The 22674-nt window shown below is 43.7% G+C and overlaps 1 protein-coding gene across 1 annotated transcript; it reads left to right on the top strand.

Annotated features, from left to right (window-relative positions):
• The first annotated feature begins 3095 nt into the window (after positions 1–3095).
• MLYCD (malonyl-CoA decarboxylase) lies at positions 3096–21143 on the top strand. The gene is made up of 5 exons (XM_059481461.1): positions 3096–3587; positions 9799–9911; positions 11022–11178; positions 12283–12432; positions 19833–21143. Exons 1-5 carry the CDS (start codon positions 3105–3107, stop codon positions 20364–20366), a joined length of 1437 nt encoding a protein of 478 aa, XP_059337444.1. The 5' UTR covers positions 3096–3104; the 3' UTR covers positions 20367–21143.
• Positions 21144–22674: the final 1531 nt, after the last annotated feature.

Here is a 22674-nt window from a genome sequence, read left to right as displayed (position 1 = left end):
TGAAGCTCTCTTATTCTCTTGAATAATAGCACAGTCAGTTTCTCAGCTCAGACTCTTGTCCTAAATACATTTATGTGGCATTCTGCATGTAAGAGCAAATACAGAAAAGAAACAAAACAAACCCCAAGCCACGGGACTGTCTTCATTTCCATCATAAATCAGTTTGTCTTTGCTAAGGAGGAGTTATTGAGCAGAGGCAAATAAAATACAGAGCATGTGTTTTATTTTTACCTAACATTTGAACAGATTAAAGAGAAAAAAAACCAAAGAGGATCAGATTGACTTGCTCAAATTGACTTCCCATCTTTTATTAGCTTCTCTTTTCGCTCAGAGACAAAATTTACAATTACTGAAGTGCAATTAGGCTCTTTCAACCTCCAGTTTTCCAATAATAACATCCAGTTTTGTGTAATAAACCTTTTCAAGAGTAAAGGTCCATGGTGGCAAGGCAGATCTGGGGAAGAGGGGCTGGAATTTGGGATGAGGGTGACATGACACATCCAGCCCTGTGCAGAAGGGTCTCAAAGCCTCAGGTCCTCACAGCTGTATTTTCATTTTCCAGGCAGCAGCTGAAGTAGATAGTAAGTTTTCCCTGGGGAAAAAAAGAAAAAAAAAAAAAAGGAAGTAGTAGAATGTTTCAAAAGAAATGTCTTACTTGAGAAAGCCTTACAAGCTGCACCTCAGAGGGTTCTGGTAGCTGGTTTTCATTTTTCGTGGCCCTGGGTCATGCAAGGGAGCTCTGTTCTTGCAGCAATCCTACCCAAGGCCAATGTGAGAGTGCTGTCAAAATGGAAAGAACAGAAGCATTTCTAGATAGGATTTTAAAAAGGATTTGATCCTGAGAAATGCTGACCATTTTCTGGCAGCTTGGAGCCTTCATCTTTCATCAGCACTCTCCCCCCTGTGCTAATATCTCTATCTCAGCCTTCCTGAAATTTCTGAATCAGGAACTGAGCTGGAACAAGGCTTTCATTGAATAGAAACGACCAACTAGAATAATTTTGGCACAATTTTAGGGTTTATATCAAATTAATCTGCATCAGATTGCGAAGTTTATTATAGAATCATACATTGAACAAGCACAGCAGGTTCAAGATCATTATTAAACATATAGAAGGAAAAATTCATTTTCTAGCTCTCTTTTGTTAAAAAGAGGTAAAATAAAAGTCTGTCCACCTCTTTTATGAAATAAAAAATAAAAGTCTGTCCACCTCTGAAATAAAAGTCTGTCCACCTCTTTTATGAAGCATGACTAAAAACATTTTATTTTAGTTTTCACGTGGAAAAAGTTGTACTTGTCTAATGCATCCCTATTTAAAACGGGAGAATCGATATTAAAATATTCCTATATTTTCATATAGAAACATCACCATGAATTTTGGAGGAAGCTCTCACCTACCCCTCTGTGTCCAAAGACATTATCCTGGGAATCTGGCACAGACAGAGCCTCTCTGGCAGCCCCTTCCTTTCCTGGGCAGCTGAAGGAGAAGGACTGACCAGCCAACTCTGAAGGCTTTTTATTTAGCTGAAAATTAAGTTCTTAAGGTGGGAAGGGATTTTCTGAAGCTTAATTCATTGCTAATGAGATTAAAACTTTTTTAAAAGTCTTTTTAATATATTTTAATGCTTCTAAGTAATGTTTTTCCTCCCTTAAGGGTATAATAGTTTATCTCATGACCCTCAGTTCCCTGGGACTATACTGCTCATGGTGGTTTTTTTATTTTTTCCTCTTCCTCGGGAATCTCTTACATATTGTTCTAAAATGTGTAATTAGGCAGAGCTCTCTTTGTGTCTCATCACTGCCAAAGAGGGCTTGATCCTCTCCTCAATTCTTATTTCTAACACTGAGAATCACAATTCCCTGTGCTTTTAAGGACAATTGCTGCTCAATTCTAACCTCACTGACATCATCACCTGTGTGTTTTGCTGCTTTAATGTCTAAAGGAGGCAAACCCTTAATGTCCAGAGGAATTTTGCCTTTGTAAGCCTGAGCTGGAGCAGGATGGAGATGTTAAACTTCATTTAAAAAAGGTCCTGACACACTTGAGAGTGCACTCTTTGGGCCCATGATGAATTTTTTTGCCACAGGACTTTAAGAACAGGCCAGGCTCAGGTCTGTAACTCAAAATTGCACAACCAAGTTTGTGTTGTTTCCTGCAGAGGTTTCAGAGCAAAAACTGCAGCAGGGCTGTGGTCCCTGGAGGCATCAGCAGCTTTCCAGGAGCCACAGCCTCCTCAGGACATGGGGCAGCTGCCCAGGAAATCAGATTTGTTCCCTGCTGTGCACCAAGCCACACTTGTGTCACTTTTAGTCACACGTGGATGATTTATTTCAGACTTGTGCAAGCCTGGTGTTCCACAAAGCCAGCACAGCCCAGCAGGAATACGGGAGTCACGGGGGAGAGGGATCCAGCGGACAGAGGAGGATACAATGGACAGTGTAAGGTCATAAACTGACACAGGGGAGATTCAAATTAGGTATTTGGGAAGAATTTATTCACTGGTTGGGAGGTCAGGCAGCCCAGGGAGGTGTGGAGTCACCATCCCTGGAGATGTTTAGGTGCCTAAATCGGGCATTTGTTGCTGTGGTTTAGGGGTTACAGTGGCAGCGCTGCGTGAGCACTTGCACTGGATGATCCTCTTCCAATCTTGGTAATTTACGGAACCACAGAATCAGTTCGGTTGGAAAGGACCTCTGAGGTTATCAAGTTCAACTTGTGACCGAACACCAACCAGAGAGATGACTCCACCGCCTCCTTGGGCAGCCCAACCTTTCTGTGAGGAAATTCCTGCTAACGTGCAGCCTGACCCTCCCCTGGCACAGCCTGGCACCGTGTCCGATATGACCGTGCGGTTCCAAAGTGCAGCGCGGCGCATTCCGAGGGCAGGGCGGTGCCGGGGGATCTCCGGGCCGTGAGGGGCCAGCCCGTGACCTGTGATCGCCACACTCAACATGGCGGCCGACACACCCCTCACACACCCCCAGCCCCGCCACGCTATCCTCACTTCCCATTGGCTGTGCGCGCTGTCACTCTGCGGGCTCAGCCAATCAGCGCGCGCGGAGCGGCGGGCGGGCGGTGCCGCGGCCTGCGGCGGTGAGCGGGATGAGGCGGCTGTGGCCGCTGCTCTGGGCCGTGCGGGGCCCGCGCCGCCTCTCGTCGGGCGCTGCCCCGGCCATGGAGGAGCTGCTGCGCCGCTCGGTGCCGCCGCTGCCGCCCTACGAGACCAAGGAGAAGGCGCCGCCGCCCGCCGAGCTGCGCGGCGCGGAGTTCGTGAGCTTCTACCGCGCGCTGCAGCCCGGGCCGCCCCGCGCCGAGCTCCTGACCCGGCTGGCCCGCGACTTCGGCGTGGAGCACGGGCGGGTGGCCGAGGCCGCCGCCAAGGTGCTGCAGGCCCGCGAGCAGCGCAGGGAGCCCGGGGCGCTGCTGCAGGCCGAGGACCGGCTCCGCTACTACCTGAACCCCCAGTACCGAGGGCTCTTCCAGCAGCTGGGCCGCCTGGAGGGCGGGCTGCGCTTCCTCGTGGAGCTCAGGGCCGACCTGATGGAGGGGCTGGCGAGCAAGGCCGTGGATGGGCCCCACGTCAAGGTGAGGGCTGGGCTGGGCTGGGCTGGGTGGCTCTGAGGGAATTTGGGGGGTGTGATTCGGGGCTGTCTGCTCGTGGTGCTGCTTTGGGCTGGGAGGCAGTGCCGGGAAGCCAGGTTACTGTTTGGGGGTTTATGGGTGCCTCAATTCAGGAAGGACCTTGGGGTGGGTGCAGAGAAGGACATTGGAGTGGGTTTAGGAAGGATATTGGGGTGAGTTCAGGGGAAGACATTGGGGTGGGTTTAGGAAGGACATTGGAGTGGGTGCAGGGAGAACATTGGGGTGGGTTTAGGAAGGACATTCCTGGGTTGGGTTCAGGGAGGGACAGTGGAGTGGGTTCAGGATGGACATTGCTGGAGTGGGTTCAAGGAAAACGTTGGAGTGAGTTAAGGAAGGACATTGCAGTGGGTTCAGGATGGACACTGGAGTGGGTTTAGGGAAGGACTTTGGAGTGGGTTCAGGAAGGACATTGCTAGAGTGAGTTTAGGAAGGACATTGGAGTGCTGGAGTTGGTTCAGGGGATGGGAAGGGTCTAGAGGCCAGGTCTGATGAAGAGCTGCTGAGGGAGCTGGGAAGGGACTCAGCTGGAGAAAAGGAGGCTCAGAGGGACCTTGTGGCTCTGCACAGCTCCTGGCAGGATGGGACAGCCAGGGGGGTTGGGAACAGGGACAGGAGGAGAGGGAGCAGCCTCAGGCTGGGCCAGGCAGGCTCAGCTTAGACATAAATAATAATTTCTTCGTGTAAAGGGTGATAAAACATTGGAACAGACCAGAGGGGTGGGGCAGTCCCCATCCTTGGAGATGTTCAAGAAGCCACTGCTGATGGCACTTGGTGCCATGGGTGCTGCTGGTGACAGGCTGCACTCGATGGAGCTCTCCAGCAGGAATGATTCCATGGCTCTCTGGAGGGACACCAGTGACTGTCCCCAGGCCGTGGCAGCAGTGGGAGCTGCCTGTGCTGACAGGAAGGAGCTGGCCCCTGCTATGAAGCAATAGAGTGGCACTGGGAAGTGCTGGCACACAAAACATTCTTTTAAAAGTTAATTTACAGCAGAGCTGGGCTTGGTTATTTTTCATGTTGCTGTTTCAGTTTTTGTCCTCTCTCTCTTATGTTCTTTTCATGTGTTCTGTTTCTTCTTTTCACCACAGGACACCGATTTTCCACTGTCCTTATAAACAGTTGAATTTCTGATGAGCTTTTGCAGTGCACAGAGTGAAATTTGCTGCGAATCTGTTTCGTGGGTGCAGCTCCTCCTCCTTCTGTTCAGAACCCTCTCACCTGCAACATTTTACATTTCCTGTGCCAGCATTTTCCTCTTGAGATTTGTTACATTTTGCTTGCTTACTTCACTTTGCTTATTTCAGCCCTTGAAAATCGACTCTGGTGAAAAATTGACAACATTATGATCTCAGGTGGCAAATCATCCAACAATCGCTTCTAAAACATTTCTTCATCTTTCCATAGGATCTAGAAAAAGTCAGTGAAAAGTTCAAGTTGCTGGCAAAAGATAATGAAAAAGAGAGCAATTTTGTCAAATTGATTTATCTATAAAGCTCCTTCCATAATTAAGCAGTGGTTGGAGTGTATTTGTAATCTTGGCTGTGTGTTGATCTACTGGGAAAATAAAGAAGCACCATCATTGTTAAAAGTTTGTCCATAAAAAAGTGTTTGGTGTTTGCCTATCAAAAGTCCTGTGCAGCCATTTCATTAGTGCAGAGCTGATTTCAATTCCAACATAAAGACAAATGTGCAACAAGAGTTTTATAACCTTGTGTATATTTGTCTTTTATTTGTGTCTGCACTGACAAGGAAATTGGGAATAAAATTAAATGGATTTTCTTGATGCTGGTGGAGAATTGAAGAATGCATTATGTGCCTTCCTGGGATTTTGGTTTTGCTCAAAATTTCTAAAATATTTCTCAGTGAATCCTTAGTTTTTACTTTGTAATTTGAAAGACCTATTAAAACTGGGATTGCCCATTGCTATGTTGTAAATATGAAATATTTTTCTATTTTCTCAGTACTATCAGCATAAAAGCAGCTCAGGCTGCTCAGATATTGGGTGATGAATGATTTCTATTTTGTGTTTGTTCAACAGATTGCAGTAAAATATCATCTTTAAGTGATTAAGACACTTGAAAGTGCTTGAGCACAATTTACTCATTGTCCAAATGAGCAGAAATGGGGGAAAAAAAAGAAATAATGATTTTAATTTTAAGATGTCCAGTAATGTAAACCACAAGAGCCAGGAGAGTTTTCAGCAGTGCCATTATCACTGCAGTAATTACTAATTACTATTAGCAATAAAAAAGCTGAAACCAGTCCCTTTTAATTGGTGTCTCTACTGAATCCTGTTTTGCTGGTGGGGATTTTCTTCTAATATCTCACCAGGGATATTCTCTATGTAGATTCTGAAGGTAATTTGTGGGGAAAAAATAATAAAATAAAAAAAAAAACCAGAAAAAAAAAGCCCTGAAAGCCTACCCAAACCAAACAAACCCCCCAGCACAGACACCTTCAAATATTTGGCAATATCAGAGTACATCTGTAAGTCCCAAATGAAATAAAGCAAATTGAAAACTTCAAACTTTCCAAAAACATGTGAAAACTCAACTCTTGTGATGGATATTTTATTTAGTAGCCTGAGAGGGAAAGTGAAATAGTTTCCTCATCAGAGAAGTATTTCTTCTTAATAAAATAGAATTAATTGGAGGTTTTCATAAGAGTTTTCTCATTTGTTGCCCAAGAAATAGGTACTTGATGTGAAGATTTAAAAGGCTGTAATTTGCTGTCTCGAAGCAAGAACATGGAACAAGGAAAAAAAATAACCACAATTTATTAGAGTTGGCTAGCAGGAATTTAAGTATAGCTGATAATTTGAAATACTAATCTGAGTGTGTCTTATTGCTCAAATTTAAGATTGGGCTGCTGAATAATGAATGTGTTTGCTTTTCTTTTTAATGAAGTGTTGCAGATGTAATTTTTATGGCTAAAAAGGCATCTGAAATGAAAATAAGAATTTACATACCACTAAATTTCCAAAATAAGAGAAGCTGCCACTAAATCTGCAAAATAAGAGAGCCAAACTGGAGCCTGGCCTTGTTGGAGTGAAGCTTTTTGGAGATGTCCTGTGCACTGAGATATTAAACACAAGTCAGAATCTTGTTTAGATGACCTGAGTTAAGCACAGTTTTGGGTAGTGGAAACTTTGATGTCTTTCTGCACTGAAAAGTTTTGTCAGCACAGAATCCTGGAAGGGTTTGGGTTGGGAAGGATCTCAAAGCCCATCCAGTGCCACCCTGTCCTGGCAGGGCCACCTGCCACTGTCCCAGGGTGCTGCAGGCCCTGTCCAGCCTGGCCTGGGGCACCCCAGGGATGGGAGCCCACAGCCTCTCTGGGGAACCTCTGCCAGGGCCTCCCTGTCACTGACACATTTCATGGAAAATCTTTTCTTTAGGTTTCTTCCTCCTGAGAAGCTGAGAAGTCTCAGAAATGAAATATAAACATTGGTTATCTGCTGCTGTGGGATGCAACAGGTGTGTCTGGGATTGGTCTCATGTGGTTGTTTCTAATTAATGGCCAATCACAGTCAGCTGGCTCAGACTCTCTGGTCAGTCACAAGATTTTATTATTTCATTATTTTCCTTTCAAGCCTTCTGATGAAATCCTTTCTTCTATTCTTTTAGTATAGCTTTAATATAATATATATCATAAAATAATAAATCAGCCTTCTAAACATGGAGTCAGATCCTCATCTCTTCCCTCATCCTGGGACCCCTGTGAACACCATCACACCCACCCTGTGAGGGGGCAGTTTATTCCCAACATCCCATCCAAACCTGCTCCCTTTCAGTCTGAATCCACCCCTGTGTCCTGCTCTCCAGGCCCAGCTGGGGTTGGACTCAGTGCTGGTGTCAGATCCCACCCACTGGAGCCATTCAAATTCCTGCTCAGTGCCTTGTTGTTGTATAAAACTTCATTATTCACAACTGACAGGTTGTTTGACTTATAATTCCCCAACAATATCAACAATATTTCTTTTCTCCCAAATCGTAACTGAAAGCACATGTGCAATATTTCTTTTCTCCCAAATTATTGCTGAAAGCACTTGTGCTTCTCCTTTGCTTACAGCTGCCTTGCTTTGTCCAGCTGCCCCCTGCAGCAGCCCTGGAATGGAAACAGCCATTGGCATCCTTGCTGAGCCCTCAGAGGAGCAGAGCTCCTGACTCCAGTGCTTCCCACTGTTCATTTCCCTGCAGGATGAGTGTCCTGAGCTCCTCCTGAGTGACTGCAGGAGCTGCAGAGCGGGAATGCTGCCAGCAGGGGTGCTGCCATCCTGCTCTGCTGCTGCACTGCAGCTGAACTGCTGCTCAAAATGCGCAGGGATGGCACGAGAGCCTGAGGAATCTGTTCCTTTGCCCCCAGATCTCACAATTCCAGCTCATTTTTCTGGTTTACAGTGTGCCCTTACAAAAGAAAACAAACCAAACAATCCTGGAGTGCCTGGAGACTTCCACTACACCGTGGGATGTCTGACCAAAGTGATTTCTGGTTATTATCTAAAAACTTCAGAGCTGTGCAGAAAGGATTCACAAGGGAGGTACCTTAAAGTCAGAATAAACAAACCAATCAGAATATATTTGTTTAGAAAAAAGGTATTGAAAAAAAATATCATGGAGGAGAGAATTGAATGGTTGTTTCTTCTGTGTTTGAATTTTTTTTTACTAGTATGTTAATGAATAAACCTGTCCTTTCATTCAGTCTTGGAATACTTGTAGCAGTTACTTTGGCCAGCAGAAACCTGCTTTGATGTTTGTCTTTTGACAAGTGCCTCTGCAACTTACCTTATAACAGGAAATATTTCTGTTTTTTATGACTGTCCTGAGACTACATCTGAATTTAGGAAAACTTTTTTAGTTTTTCTGATTAGATTTATATATTTTTCCAGTTGTTTTTCTTTCTTGTAGCAAGGTAAAGTACATAGGAGCTTAATTTTTATCTCTTCTATGTGCAGCAGTAGCTATTTAATAAAAGTTTGAATGGAAGATGAGGAGGTTTTGTTTTGAAGGAAATGGTTATTAAGTTAGTTCCAGGTAAGCCCAGGTTTCTGATCAGGCTGCTGGTAAGTTGCTATCACACTGTGTCTTGTGTACAAGGCAAATGGAAGAAAGCAGAACAAGCTCTGGAATCTCTTTTAGGGATATTCATGCTGTGCTGAGTTCAAGAATACTTGTTAAATTCAAATAAATTTAGACAGGAAATCTTTAATGATACAGGCAGCAGGAAACTGGTAGGGAATATAAAAATCACTATTAGAGTGAATCACTGTTACAGAGAAAGGCTTTGACATTGCACTTGGGTTTCATCTCATACTGCTCCAAAGCTGGTTTGATTCTCCAGTTCTATTGTCTTATGCTCCTGGGTTTTATTTTTCTTGCTCAAATATTTTCATGTTTTTAGAGAAGAAAAATTCTGTCTGCATCCTGTTGAAAAATATTTCCATGGTATTGAAATCTGAGCTACTGTGGGACTGCAGCCTGTGGTCAGGTCTGCTTAAAACCTTCTACCCATGGTCTGTTGTTTGTCCACAGTGTTTTTCCTGAGCTTCCCTGTCCCTGCTTGCACTACAGACAATCCCTTCAAGGATTTTCCTGGCTCAGTCCTGGGCTGTTTTGTGGTTAATCTTCTAAAGCAGATCCATAAAGTTTCCTTTAAGCTCTCAGTGTTGTAGTTGGAGTCAATCAGGGTTATCTTCTGCCACATTTCCATGTTCCACCTTTCTCATTCAGCAGCTCATCCCCTCTTTGTTCTGGTGCAGGAAATGAATGGAGTTCCCAAGAACATGCTCTCAGCTCAAATGAATGGAGTTCTCAGGAACATGCTCTCAGCTCATCCCCTCTCTGTTCTGGTGCAGGAGATGAGTGGAGTTCTCTCAGCTCATTCCTTCTGTGTTCTGGTGCAGGAGATGAGTGGAGTTCTCAAGAACATGCTCTCAGCTCAAATGAATGGAGTTCTCAAGAACATGCTCTCAGCTCAAGTGAATGGAGTTCTCAGGAACATGCTCTCAGCTCATCCCCTCTCTGTTCTGGTGCAGGAAATGAGTGGAGTTCTCAAGAACATGCTCTCAGCTCATCCCCTCTCTGTTCTGGTGCAGGACATGAGTGGAGTTCTCAAGAACATGCTCTCAGCTCATTCCTTCTCTGTTCTGGTGCAGGAAATGAATGGAGTTCTCAAGAACATGCTCTCAGAGTGGTTCTGCACAGGATTCCTCAACCTGGAGCGGGTCACATGGCAGTCACCCTGTGAAGTGCTCCAGAAAATTAGTGAGTAAGTGCTAAAGGCTCCTTGATGAGGAGGTGATGGAATGCTTGGGACTGCTGAGATTCTCTGTTTTCAAGACTCTGCTTTTCTGAGCTGAAGGCAAAGTATAATTATGAAATATTTGCATTAACGTGCTGAGAGCCCAATCTAAAAACTGATTGAAGTAAAGAGTAAAGGGATCATTTGTGCCATGATTTGATCCTGTAGCTCTCACCCTGCACTGGTAGAGTGCTGTCTTTCCTTCCAAGTTTCTCAGTTACTCTTCCCACATTCCCAGAGTGGTTTTTAGGTGGAGTTTAGGGCAGTGGTTTTGGCTGGTGAGGTGCACAGGATCACCTGTAAACTACATGTGAAGAGAGCACCTTGGTTTTTATACAGTGTGCTCTACAACACTGATTTCTGAATGTGTAACATTGATTTCTGAACCTTCAGCATTGATTTCTGAACCTTCAACATTGATTTCTGAATGTGTAACATTGATTTCTGAATGTGTAACATTGATTTCTGAACCTTCAGCATTGATTTCTGAACCTACAACATTGATTTCTGAATGTGTAACATTGATTTCTGAACCTACAACATTGATTTCTGAATTTCTGTCAAACAGTCAAAGTTGTGAAGAAGTTGAAAATTACTACATTATGTGGTGGGCCACCTTATTGTATAAAATCTTGAAGAAAAAATAATCTCTAGAATGTTCTGAAAGTACATTAGTTAAGTGTTGGTGAGACAAAGAGAACTCATACAAGCTGAATGCTCCAAATAAAAATCATTAGTAATATTTAATTACTCTTTGAGGTAATTTGGCAAACACACCAGTGAGTGAGTGTGCAATACTCCTTTACAATCCACTTTGGCACAGCTTGCTGACAATTTTGTGTTATTCACAGCCTGATTCTTGTTTTTTGATTGGAAAGTTTTGTCACTGACATCAGTGGGAAAACCACTGAGCTTGTGGGGCAGCTGACCTCTGTTTTCAATGAAATAATGAAATGTTTTAAATGAAATAATAATAACAATAACAATTATAATAACAAGAAATATAATAATAATGATGATAACAATGATAATAAATTAATGACAATAGTAATTTTATTTTTAAATTCTCTCCCTGAGTTCTGAAGCTGTGCACCCTGTGAGGAACTGGGTTGATATGAAGAGGAGAGTTGGGGCCTACAGGAGGTGCTACTTCTTCTCTCACTGTGCCATCCCAGGAGAGCCCCTGATTGTCCTGCACGTGGCACTCACCAGTGACATCTCCAGCAGCATCCAGGTACAGCCCCTGAGGCATTTAGTGCACAGCAAAGTGCTCAAATTGCAATGTGCTTGTTTAAAAATCCACAATTCCTTATAATTTCGCAATATTTGCTTTTGTTTCATGTAAGTTTTCTCGGCTGTTCAGGTGGCCTGGAAAGGCCCAGGGATGGCCTTGAAGAGCCGGCGCTTCAAAGGACGAGGAGAGACTTCTGATCTTGTCTCGGTCTCGGTGTTTATTAATTGTTTATCTAAAAGATTTTCTTTCAGCCCGACAGAGGTCTGCACAGCAGCCAGCCATGAGCACACTGCGAGCCCCCGGGGCAGTCACTTATCTTTATACCCGAAGTTACGTGTACAATATTTATCATTTTTCCCCAATACCTTTTACCCTTATTAATTGGTGCACTTTTAGTAATAACCAATCCCAAAGTGCCACCATCACCACAGAAGATGGAGGCCAAGAAGAAGAAGAAGAAGAACAGGACACGCCCCAATTCCTCCATCTTACTTCTTTAGACCCCCCTGTACAGAAATCCTAAACTCTGTGTTTTACACTCTAATTAACTTATCCCTTCACCATTCACCCAGTGAAATCCTCCCATCCTCACACAGGTGTCGTCTCCTGTGTCGGATCAAAGTGCAGCCACCAGACACTTCTGGCAACGTTCCAGGACTCCCGAGCCCCCCAAGGGTGGTCTCGGCCACTCTGCACCTCCATCCTGAGGTGCTGAGATCCCACAGTTTCATATTTTAAGAGATGAGAGAATTAGCTTGTAAAAATTACAGGGATATTTTGTCTGTCTTGTGTATTATTAAATTGAAATTTTGAGGGTTTGCTCAAGAGTAAGAAGAATAATAAAAGAAATACATTGAGAAAATGAGACTAAAATTTCAAAGTGGTTGCAATTACTTCTGAAAACTTTAAACTATATTACAGTTTTTCTCTGCACTTACTAATGAATAAGCAGCTCTTCCTAGGTTTTTATCAGATTTTTATTGTTAATGAATAAAACAGTGGGGAAAAGTGTTAATGCATTTAAAAATTAAAAAGAAAAACCTTCCCATAATGCTGATAATAACTATTATTAACATTTTTTATTTTAAATCCTGATTTTCCCAGGCCATAGTGAAAGAAGTGCCACCTCCAGAGACAGAAGATCCAGAGAAAATCACAACAGCAATTTTCTACTCCATCAGTTTGACTCAGCAGGGCCTGCAGGGGGTGGAACTTGGCACTCACCTCATCAAAAGAGTTGTCAAAGAGCTGCAGGTGGGTGTGCCAGGGGGGCTCAGGGTCTGTTTGCCCAGCATGGTTTAGTTCCCAATTCATGTCACTGCTCAGCCCAGGAGCTGCTGGGGCTTCCCTGCACTTGGAACTTCCTCCTGAGCAGCCTTTGGAGGTGTGGAGAGCTGGAACAGCATTTCCTGAAGGGCATTTCCTGGAACAGCATTTCCTGCTCTTGCTTGATATCTGCCAGGTGTAGATCCTGTTCCTGACATGGTCAGTGGGAATTCCTTGTGTGGTTCCTGAAGTTAAATGAGAACATTTTTGTTGGAGGTGGCTTTGACAGACCTGTATTCTGTCTCTGATCCAACTTCGTTGTCCCTCAGTTGGCAGGTAAGAGCCTGATCAAGATATTCACTCTTCAAAGTACCTGACAGTGCCTTTTCCAAAATCTTACAGCTGCTCCAGGAACAGAAACATTCCTATTTATTAATTAATTAATTGCTTTGTTTGTTATATTGAATTGCCACTGGTTATTTATGCAGTGTGCAGGCATGCCCTGAATACATCTACTGAGAAAAATAAAAAGGAGAGAGATTTCTTTGCCCTGGTATGTCTTGCAAAATAGTAAAGAAAATGTCCTAAAAGTCTAAAGAATCTTTTACTATCTTCCAGTCAGTTCTGTTAATTTAGATAATATCACTGCAGGCTGAGGGATTATTGTTAATAGCTTTAGTACTTGGAGAGCCTTCCAAGCAACTGGAGAAAGGAGTGAAAATTCATGTACAGGGTGGTGTGAGAAGTCACATTCCTGCACTGAGCACATTAATTTATTTAATAGTCTTTACTACTTAAATTGCTGACAAATCTACCACTTAAAAGTAATGATCACTGCTTGTGTTTTTATTCATTGTTTCACATTTGGATTAGTAACCCTGTCTGGAAAACTGTCTGTGATTTAGAGCTTCAGTTCTACTTACAAAAACATCTTAAAATTGGATGCTCCAAACTTCTACTGCCAGAAAGTGATAGATTATTTAATTGCTGAATCATAGCTAGCTACCCTGAAGTAGAATTGGTTTTTTATATTTTATTCTTAATGGCTTTTTTTGGCTGAATTTTGTTGCATCTTGCTTTTGGAATGTTTTTTAGATTAATTGTTGAAAATGCAGTAGTCCAGGTATAATTAGGCCATGCCATCTGTCTGATCTTGACTGAGGGGAAATTGGAATAAATTCATGCAGTTATCTGCTTTCACATCTGAAAAATAATGTCTGGATAATTGAGTTGCTCTCATAAAATAACCCAATTGACATTGTATCTGTCCATCACTAATTGCTTGCAACACCAGCAAAATTTTGAGTTCCAAAGGCAAACAAACTCATCATGCTTAGATAACCTAATGCAGGTTTTAAAATTCAGTGTGTCCAACAAAAGTGTGGTTTGTATTTACACTTATGGCAAAGTTTTTACATTTCAGTGTTTGAAACCCAGCCCCTCTTCAGTGTTCATCAAAGGAAACCCTTTGCTGGGATGCCTTTAAATACATTTTAATCATAAAATTAATCCCTCAGTCTTAAATAACTTGAGAACTTGAGTGCTTTCCGTGCAGTGCCAAAGGTGGAGATCTTCCTCCCTACCCAGATTTCTTGTGAAAAACCTGCTGGTAGGAAATTGTTGAGTGACAAATTGAACCTGGACTGAGGTGTTTGAGTGTGCACAGATTAAAGGTACAACAAGCTCTGTGCATTGCCCTACACCATTCCTGTTTGGAAGGGAGCCCCTCTAGGGTTAAAGAAGATAGAAAGGATAATCCAGCAATATTTATCCACTGGGGATGTGGCTCTCTAATAGTTTTTTCTTCATGTTTGATGTTCATATTTTTCTCTCTTCTGTTCTTCCCATTCCTTCACACTTTCTCTGCCTTCATTCCAAAGTGTTGTCCTTTAGTTTGTCTCAAATGGTGCAAGAACCATTTCCCACTGCACATTTTACATCTGTGAAGTGACCCTAAATAATTTTTCTGTTGTTCCCACAATGGTTTGATGCTCTTCCACAAGGCCTCCTCATTCAGCTTCAGCTGCAAACATTGTGCCTCCCATCCCATGGGACCTCACCCCTCAGAGGAGAGAGAACTTCTGTATTTCAGCTTCAAAACACTTCCACTGTGGAATTTCTACAAAGTCAGGGCTGTCTAGGCCAAAGGCAGGGCATGCAGTGAGTAAATACTCTTGGCAGCCTGTTTTGCCTGGCTCCCAAAATTCTGGAAGTCCTTTTCAGTGGATTAATTGCACACATGTGCTCTCTTTCTCTCTGCTCAGGTGCAGCAAAGGACTTGCCAAGGTTGTCTCTATTCAGGTTGGACATAATTCTTGGGAGCAGAATTACAGGAGGGACACTTCAGGAGGGACAAATGGTGCACAGGAGTGCTGAGTGGACTTGGTGACAGCAGCTGAAACAATCCAGCCTCAGCAAAAAAGTCCTGGGTCAAAAATTGCATCTCATTAAGCCAGTGTCCAGCAGCCTGTGTAAAAATAGATGGGTGAGGTCTCTGGTAGGAGGAGGATGTTTTATATCACCTTTGCATGGCTTTGCAATAAACAAATCTCTTTTTCAAGTGCTGCTAAATCACCGAGTGTTCCAGGCTACAGAAGCTGAGACTCTCTCTAATTTAACTGGTAATAAAATGCATTGGGAGGAGGAGACCATTTGAAAAGGTTGAAGATTTTGTTTTTCATTTTATTTAAATTGATGATTAGGACACTTTTGTAACTTGCCACTTGAGCTAACTGTTGGGAACATCTGTTTATCTGCAGAATTCTGTTTCAGTTGTGTTGTCCCAAGGTGCTGCAAGCTCTTAAAACTTCGTTATCCTCCAGTAAAAATCCTTTACCTGACTTCTACCTTAGTGTAACCTGCTCTGACACTTCTACTTGTAAGTGCCCCTGTAACCTCCAGACTGAAATCCCAGCTGTTGTTCTTCATGAGGAAAACTCCAAACTGGGCCTGTCATGAATGTGCATCATTAGGTCAGGAAAAGATATGGACAAAGTTAGGAGTGTGCTGAGAACCCCTCTGCATCAAAGCCTTCATCTGATAGGATTTCAAAAAACTCTACTGAAACCTTGATCTAAACTAGGAAATAATGGCTGTAAATCCAGTTACTACCATAGGCCTTAATATCTCATTAATACACAATTAAAATAGAATTTCATTTTTTAGAAATCTTGCTAATTTGCCTGAACTGGTCTCTGCTAAGCATGAGCATGTGTGTGGCAGCACTTGTCACCTTCAAAGGGTGCCAAGCACTGATTCCCTCCTAAAAGCATTCCTTGAAAATGGGTTTTTACTGGGATTATTGGGAAAACTGGTGAGGATTTCACACCTCTGCTGTTAGTTTGAGGCACTGTGTACAAATGGGTGGCTGCTGCTTTTGGGTCTCATGAATTTAAGCAGGTGGAGGATGGATGAAGTTGAGGCACAAAATGGGGTCCTCAGTTTCCCCTATGTGCACAATTTGCAGTTGCAATCCTTAACCTTCACCTGAACATTAAGATTTCACATTTACGTCAGGAATTGTTCTGTATAATTGGGGTAGGGGGGATATTCTGGAGATCAGAATTGGACCTGTGTCACCTACAAGGGACATCCTGTGCTGCTTCAGGAGCAGATTATTCAGTTTTTGGCAGTTTCTCAACAAAAGTTTGCCACACAGATAATATAGAAGGGGTTTATGTACAGGCTGCTGTTGTTTCTGAGCATATCCTGTTGGGATTATTTTAGGATGAATTCATTAGGCCACTGATACCACTTTGATCTCAGTTGTCCCTGCACAAATCTGGGAATAGGCTGTGCAGGCATTCTGTGCAGTCTCTTGTTTATATTAATGTATATAAAGCAGGGAGCAGGCAGCAAAAATGATCTCTTGTATTTCTGAAATTGAAGCTTGTGTTGTTCCCAGAAATGAATTGAATTTTGAAACCATTTCAGACAACTACAAAAAAGCAAACAAAGCCCAAATGGAGTGCAGGCAGATCATTTCTAGCAAGCTGATAGGTGCTGGTGAACGAGGAGGTGGATGGATTTCTCATTAGCCAGACGTTTAATTCCCAATGTGTTTATGGCACCCTGAGCAGTCTGTGGCTCTGCAGAAGGTACAGCGTGGCAATTCAGTCAGCAGATGACAGACACAGATAACTGTGCTGAAGCCTTTGAGAAAACTGCTTAGGATTTTATAGCCTGTGGCATTTGAGGGAGAAAACTGATAGCTGCTGTGTGACTCAATAGAAGGCTCAACAATTGGTGGCAGATTTTTGCTTTCTGCTTGGGCTGTTGATAATTGCTACCTTAATTTGATCTAGGTGACCTGGGGAGATCATAATTTCCAAAACAGGCTTTGATTTCATTGATGAAAAATGTGACCTTGGACTGCAGCTTTCAGAGTGCAAGACAGTTTCAGATGAGATAGGGATAATGGGGGAAATCCGTGCTCTTCTGCAAGGAAAGGAAAAAAACAACAACAACAAAAAGCAACAATCAGACACAGAAATCTACCCTGAACCAAAACTAGCAGCTGTTTCTTAATGATGTGTGGGTTTCTGACAGACAAGTAAACATTAATGGATCTCCACCAATAGCCTTAGAAACCAGCACATCAATTTAGCAAAACATAAATATTCCCACTCCAGTGCATTTATTTATTTTTCCACGAGAAATGGATGCCTCAGAAAAGCTTCTGAATAAAGCTTTTATCAGATATGTAGTAGTTGGTGCTGTCACTTCAAAATGGGGTCACTTCCCCATGTCTTATCTGTCCTGAGAAGTAAAAACCCACAATTTCCCATTTGGTGTTTTTAGCAGTGAATGAGCTACCAAACTGTGAAGTGTTTGGGGTGTCTGGGTGAGAGGTCACTCCTGGAAGGGGTGATGAACAAGGAGCAGGCAGTGCCCCAGGAATCCCTGTCACTGTTTCATCAGGAACTTTGCAGTGGTTGTTATTAGCACAGAGAGAGGGGAAGAAATAATTCATTGTCCCTTTTGTCCTGGTGGGAGGTGCACAGGTGCCCTGCAGGGATTGGCATTGGTGCCCATGGAAGGATCAGGGTGCTGAGCTCCTGAGGGACAGCCCTGGCAGCTCTGCTCAGGAGCAAACAGGAGTGGGAGAGATGGCTGTAAGGGAACTTTTTAATTTTATGAAATGCACATGCAAGGAAACCTGATGGTTGGATTTCACAGATGGTGTTAAGGACATCAGCCTTGGAATTACTCTTAAAAATGAAATATCATCATGTCTTTCAGTGGAAACCTGAAAAAAGTTTCTGTTTCTTTACTAGCATTTCACTATCTGAGTGTGGCAGTTGCAGCATTTGTGAGCATGAGCCAGTCTGGGAGCTCTGATTACAAAAATGCTGTTTTGTTCAAAAAGATACAGAAATGAGTCTTTTTAGGAAATAATTTGCTTGGTTTTCTCTATCTGCTTCTCTAAGGAGATGAAATGAGGTGTTCCTTTGATAAGGTGTAACTTGATCTGCTTTTCTTGTCCCTGCCTGGTCCCAGAAGAATTCTGAGGCTGCCTTGTTTAATTAACAACGAGCTTCAGGGCAGGGCAGGTGACCCAGCTGTGTCCCCAAGCCCAGGGCTGGCTGTGTGTCACAGTGACCCAACTGTGTCCCCAGGGCTGGCTGTGTGTCACAGTGACCCAGCTGTGTGTCACAGTGACCCTGCAGGGCTGGCTGTGTGTCACAGTGACCCAGCTGTGTCCCCAAGCCCAGGGCTGGCTGTGTGTCACAGTGCCCCAGCTGTGTGTCACAGTGACCCAGCTGTGTCCCCAGGGCTGGCTGTGTGTCACAGTGCCCCAGCTGTGTGTCACAGTGACCCAGCTGTGTCCCCAGGGCTGGCTGTGTGTCACAGTGACCCAGCCGTGTCCCCAAGCCCAGGGCTGGCTGTGTGTCACAGTGACCCAGCTGTGTCCCCAGGGCTGGCTGTGTGCCACAGTGACCCAGCTGTGTGCCACAGTGACCCAGCTGTGTGTCACAGTGCCCCAGCTGTGTCCCCAGGGCTGGCTGTGTGTCACAGTGACCCAGCCGTGTCCCCAAGCCCCAGGGCTGGCTGTGTGCCACAGTGACCCAGCTGTGTCCCCAGGGCTGGCTGTGTGTCACAGTGACCCAGCTGTGTGTCACAGTGACCCAGCCGTGTCCCCAGGGCTGGCTGTGTGTCACAGCACTGAAGGCACAGGACAGCAGGGCCAGGTTTGCTGTGGGAAGGGAGGAGGTTTTGGGGAGCCAGAGCTGGATCCCGGACCCTGCAGCTCCCGGGCAGGCTGCAGGTGGCAGCTGTGCAGCTCTCACAGCCTGGCAGCACCAGCTGAGCCCTGATGGCTTTTTCATGGGTACCTCGGTAATCCTCGAGGTAGAAAAGCGCCATTTGTAGTCATTTAAAGACAATTTTCTGCCGACGTTAAGATGCTTCTGTAATGTTGATGAATGTCTTGGTTCTTGCCTTTTCTTCTGTTGGAACAGTAATTAAAGCAACACTGGGGTGGTTTCAGCTCAGCTCTGTCTTCCCTCTGTTCCTTGGCTCCCCACTCCTCCAGGAGGGTTGGCTGATCCATTTGGGTTCATTCCAAGTGACAGTGACTTTATTCTTACTGGTGAGCCCCAAAGCTAACACAGGTTTCCTTATGTATGTTTTGATTTACATGATTTCATAGTTAGCAAGGTTTAATCAGAAGTTAGCAGGAGTAGAGAAGAAATTTTATATTTACATACAATTTATTTATATTTAAATATATTTTTATATATTTATATGGTTGAAACTAGTGTTATACTTGCAATAAAAAAAATATTCACACACTTTGTATTTCTTGCTGGTTTACGGAATATCATTAAAGGTAGCTGGCCTTTATAAAGAACTTAGTTCAAAACTTCAGGAAATACTTTTTTCCATAAAAATCTAAATATAATACCTCTTGATTTTGCAATAGATTAAAATAATAAACTGCCCTTGATATTAAAAAATAAGTTATTTATGAAAAATAAATAGTATTTAAATGGTTTTCCAAACTTGCACATCTATTAAAAAAATACTGTCTTCAGAATCACTTCTTTATGGCCTGTGATTTTATGTTTATTTCTGCCTGTAAAAGGATAACAGCAGAACCCAGTGGTGTTAAGTACTGCAAAAGTGCTTTTATGAGATGGTGTGTGAGGAATGGATTCAGGCAGTGTTAAAATTTTCTGTGTGCTCCCAGTGCCTTCTCATCACTAACCTGTTACTGCCAGGGGGATTTTTTCCCATTTTTTTGTGTCCATGTGTATCAGTCCCTTCTCAGATTCCCTGGTTTTCACTTGCCAAAAGGCCAAGGCCATCAGCTGCCCTTTGACTCGAACTTCTCTGTGTCAATCACGACCAAACTCATGATTTCTTTTTTCTCTTTATTTCTCCAGAAAGAACTTCCTCAGATAGAAGCTTTTTCCACACTTTCCCCTATCCCAGGATTCACCAAATGGCTCGTTGGTCTCCTCTCCTCCCAGACAAAAGAGCAAGGAAGGAATGAACTTTTTACAGAATCTGAGTGGCAGGAGATCTCCGCGCTCACAGGAGACCCCAGCAGTAACACACTGAAGAAACTGCTGAACACCAACGAGTGGGTGAGGTCAGAGAAGCTGACCCAGGTGCTGCACTCGCCCCTGATGAGGCTCTGTGCCTGGTACCTGTATGGGGAGAAGCACAGGGGCTATGCCCTCAACCCCGTGGCCAATTTCCACCTGCAGAACGGCTCGGTGCTCTGGAGGATCAACTGGATGGGGGACAGCAGCCCCAGGGGCATCGGCGCCTCCTGTGGCATGATGGTCAACTACAGGTATTTCCTGGAGGAGACAGCCTCCAACAGCGCCCTCTACCTGGCCTCCAAGCAGGTCAGGGCCTCGGAGCAGGTGCTGGCCTTGGTGGCCCAGTTCCAGCAGAACAGCAAGCTCTAGGGGCACATCATCACCATCATCATCATCATCATCATCACAGTGAGTGGTGCTGACTGCGAAGAGCTGTGCTCACCTGCACTGTCTTATTTCAATCAGAATGTGCTCAGGGCTACCTGGGTTAGCAGGTCTTGCTCACAAGGTGTGCTCCACCTGCTTGAATCACCTGTGGTCTGTATTAATGGAGAGTAAAATCTTCTTCATCAGGTACAGCCCAGGGGTGACTAAAAAAATACCTGAGCCAACATTATTCTGTTGGTAGTTTATTATATCAGCTGTGTTTGAAAAGAGCTGCACTTCTCTGTCAAAATGCTGCTATAGATTGTTCACAACCAAAGTACCTGGAATTAAGGTAAATTTGGGGTCAAATATATTATCAAAACAGCAATCTACAGTTTATTTCTACAATATCTGTCTTTTGCACCCTCAGAAAAATCTCATGTAAAACATCCTGGTATTTCCTGTTTAAATCTAAAACTCACAGAACCTTTGCTTTGCTGGAGGGTGGAAGAGCCTTGCAGTAATGTTGAAAAATCAGGGTCTCAGTACAGCAGGTATGTTATGTTAGATTTGCATGTTTGGCTGCTAAAATGTAATGAGCAATAAGGAAGTGTTCAGATAGGAGAGAACAAAGCCAGACTGTTACTTGGGAATCAGGTGAGGAGTCTCTAAATATGTATTTATATGTTGGCTCTGGGAATGTTTTAAGTTGATAAAGAGCTTTTTTAATTACGAGGTAGGTGTAATTTATAAACCAATAAAACAAACTTTCTCAATAAATCATGGTTTGTGGATTTCAGCATCTCCCTCCTTCACTTAGTGACCCTTGACAGCAGTTTCACCACACACTGAACGCTCAGGACATTCCTGTTTTTAACAGTGAGCTGGGCTTGGCTCCATTCTCTTGGGCTTTCTAACCTTTCTCAGCTGCCTTAGAATTCAGGTTTCAAGGCGAAATTTAGCTGCTTGTATATCACATACAAACCATTCTTGGCTGGCAGGAATAGAGCAAGAGAACCCTCTCCTTGTTAAACTCTTCAGGTTTGAGGGAACCAGGTCACACTTCAAGTGCAAGAGTTGTGAAAATGCAATGGGTTTGAAAGATGGTTTTATTTTGAAGCAGGAGGAGCTATGAGGGCAATTAAATCTGCACCCTCCTGGCCATAGTTCAAAAAGAGCTAATGCTTCTGCTGTATTGCAGATGGAAATACAACATAATCCCATATTCTTAACAGCTGGACTCGAAGGATAATGAGTTTTTTCCACTTGGAGCCTCAGACAATTGTATGAGAATTGGTTCAGTGACATGAAATGATAGCAGCATATGAGGGAGGAAAAGCAAAGCTGCCAATGCTTCACTAACACTGCGGTGATTTCCCAGACCTGCCTGTCTACGTCTCACACAGCTCAGGGGAAGAGAGGGCTCCTCTCTGGTTTTATTCCTACCAACCTGCAAATCAGGATGGATGCTGGCATTTGGGCATGGCAAACAAATTCCCACCCGCACCCATGGGTGCAGTGTCACTCTCGAGCTAAGAATGGCACAGGAACAGATGAGAGGAGAAAAAGAGCTTTTATTACAAAGGATTCTTTGGTTTATATAGACTGATATGACATATTCTACTTGATTGGCTAGTTAATAAAAAACATTTCCACAAACTGTCCTTGAGAAGAACAGGAAAACAAAGTGGAAAAACGCTACCTGTAGATTGTTTCTACTAACAAGTTATCACATTCCTACAACTCCTAAAATTCTCACAAGCTGCTGTGAGGAACAACTGTCATTTCTTTCTCCCTGACCAGGCTGGCATCACATTGCAGGACTGGTTCCTCAGCTGCTGACCCATGTGCTCACAACCAGCTCTGTCCCTGTCCCCTTGTGCAGCTGCCACCTTTCTCTGGGTGTTGAATGAAGTCACCCCTGCATCAGCAGCCAGTTCAACCTGCTGGTTGTGATGTGGGGCTGAGAAGGAGATTGCAAAGCTGCAGCAGCTTCCTCTAGTTAATAAAAAAATATCTTTTTTACATACTGTCCTTGAGAAGAACAGGAAAACAAAGTGGAAAAACGCTACCTGTAGATTGTTTCTACTAGCAAGTTATCACATTCCTACAACTCCTAAAATTCTCAAAATTCTCACTGTGAAAAAAATTGTCATTTCTCTGTCCCTGATCAGACTGGCATCACATTGCAGGACTGGTTCCTCAGCTGCTGACCCATGTGCTCACAGTCACCTCTGTCCCTGTCCCCTTGTGCAGCTGCCACCTTTCTCTGGGGGTTGAATTAACTCATCCCTGCCTCAGTCAGTTCAGC

This window comes from Ammospiza nelsoni, chromosome 13, assembly GCF_027579445.1.
Source record: "Ammospiza nelsoni isolate bAmmNel1 chromosome 13, bAmmNel1.pri, whole genome shotgun sequence".
Taxonomy (NCBI): Eukaryota; Metazoa; Chordata; class Aves; order Passeriformes; family Passerellidae; genus Ammospiza; species Ammospiza nelsoni.
The sequence above is the reverse complement of the archived record's forward strand: the minus strand, read 5'-3'. Positions and strand labels throughout refer to the sequence as shown.

Coding starts and splice junctions, on each gene's coding strand:
- MLYCD (XM_059481461.1), top strand. CDS start 3,105: ATGAGGCGGCTGTGGCCGCTGCTCTGGGCCGTGCGGGGCCCGCGCCGC. Junction 9,912..11,021: donor GTGCTCCAGAAAATTAGTGA/GTAAGTGCTAAA, acceptor TCTCTCCCTGAG/TTCTGAAGCTGTGCACCCTG. Junction 12,433..19,832: donor GAGTTGTCAAAGAGCTGCAG/GTGGGTGTGCCA, acceptor TTATTTCTCCAG/AAAGAACTTCCTCAGATAGA.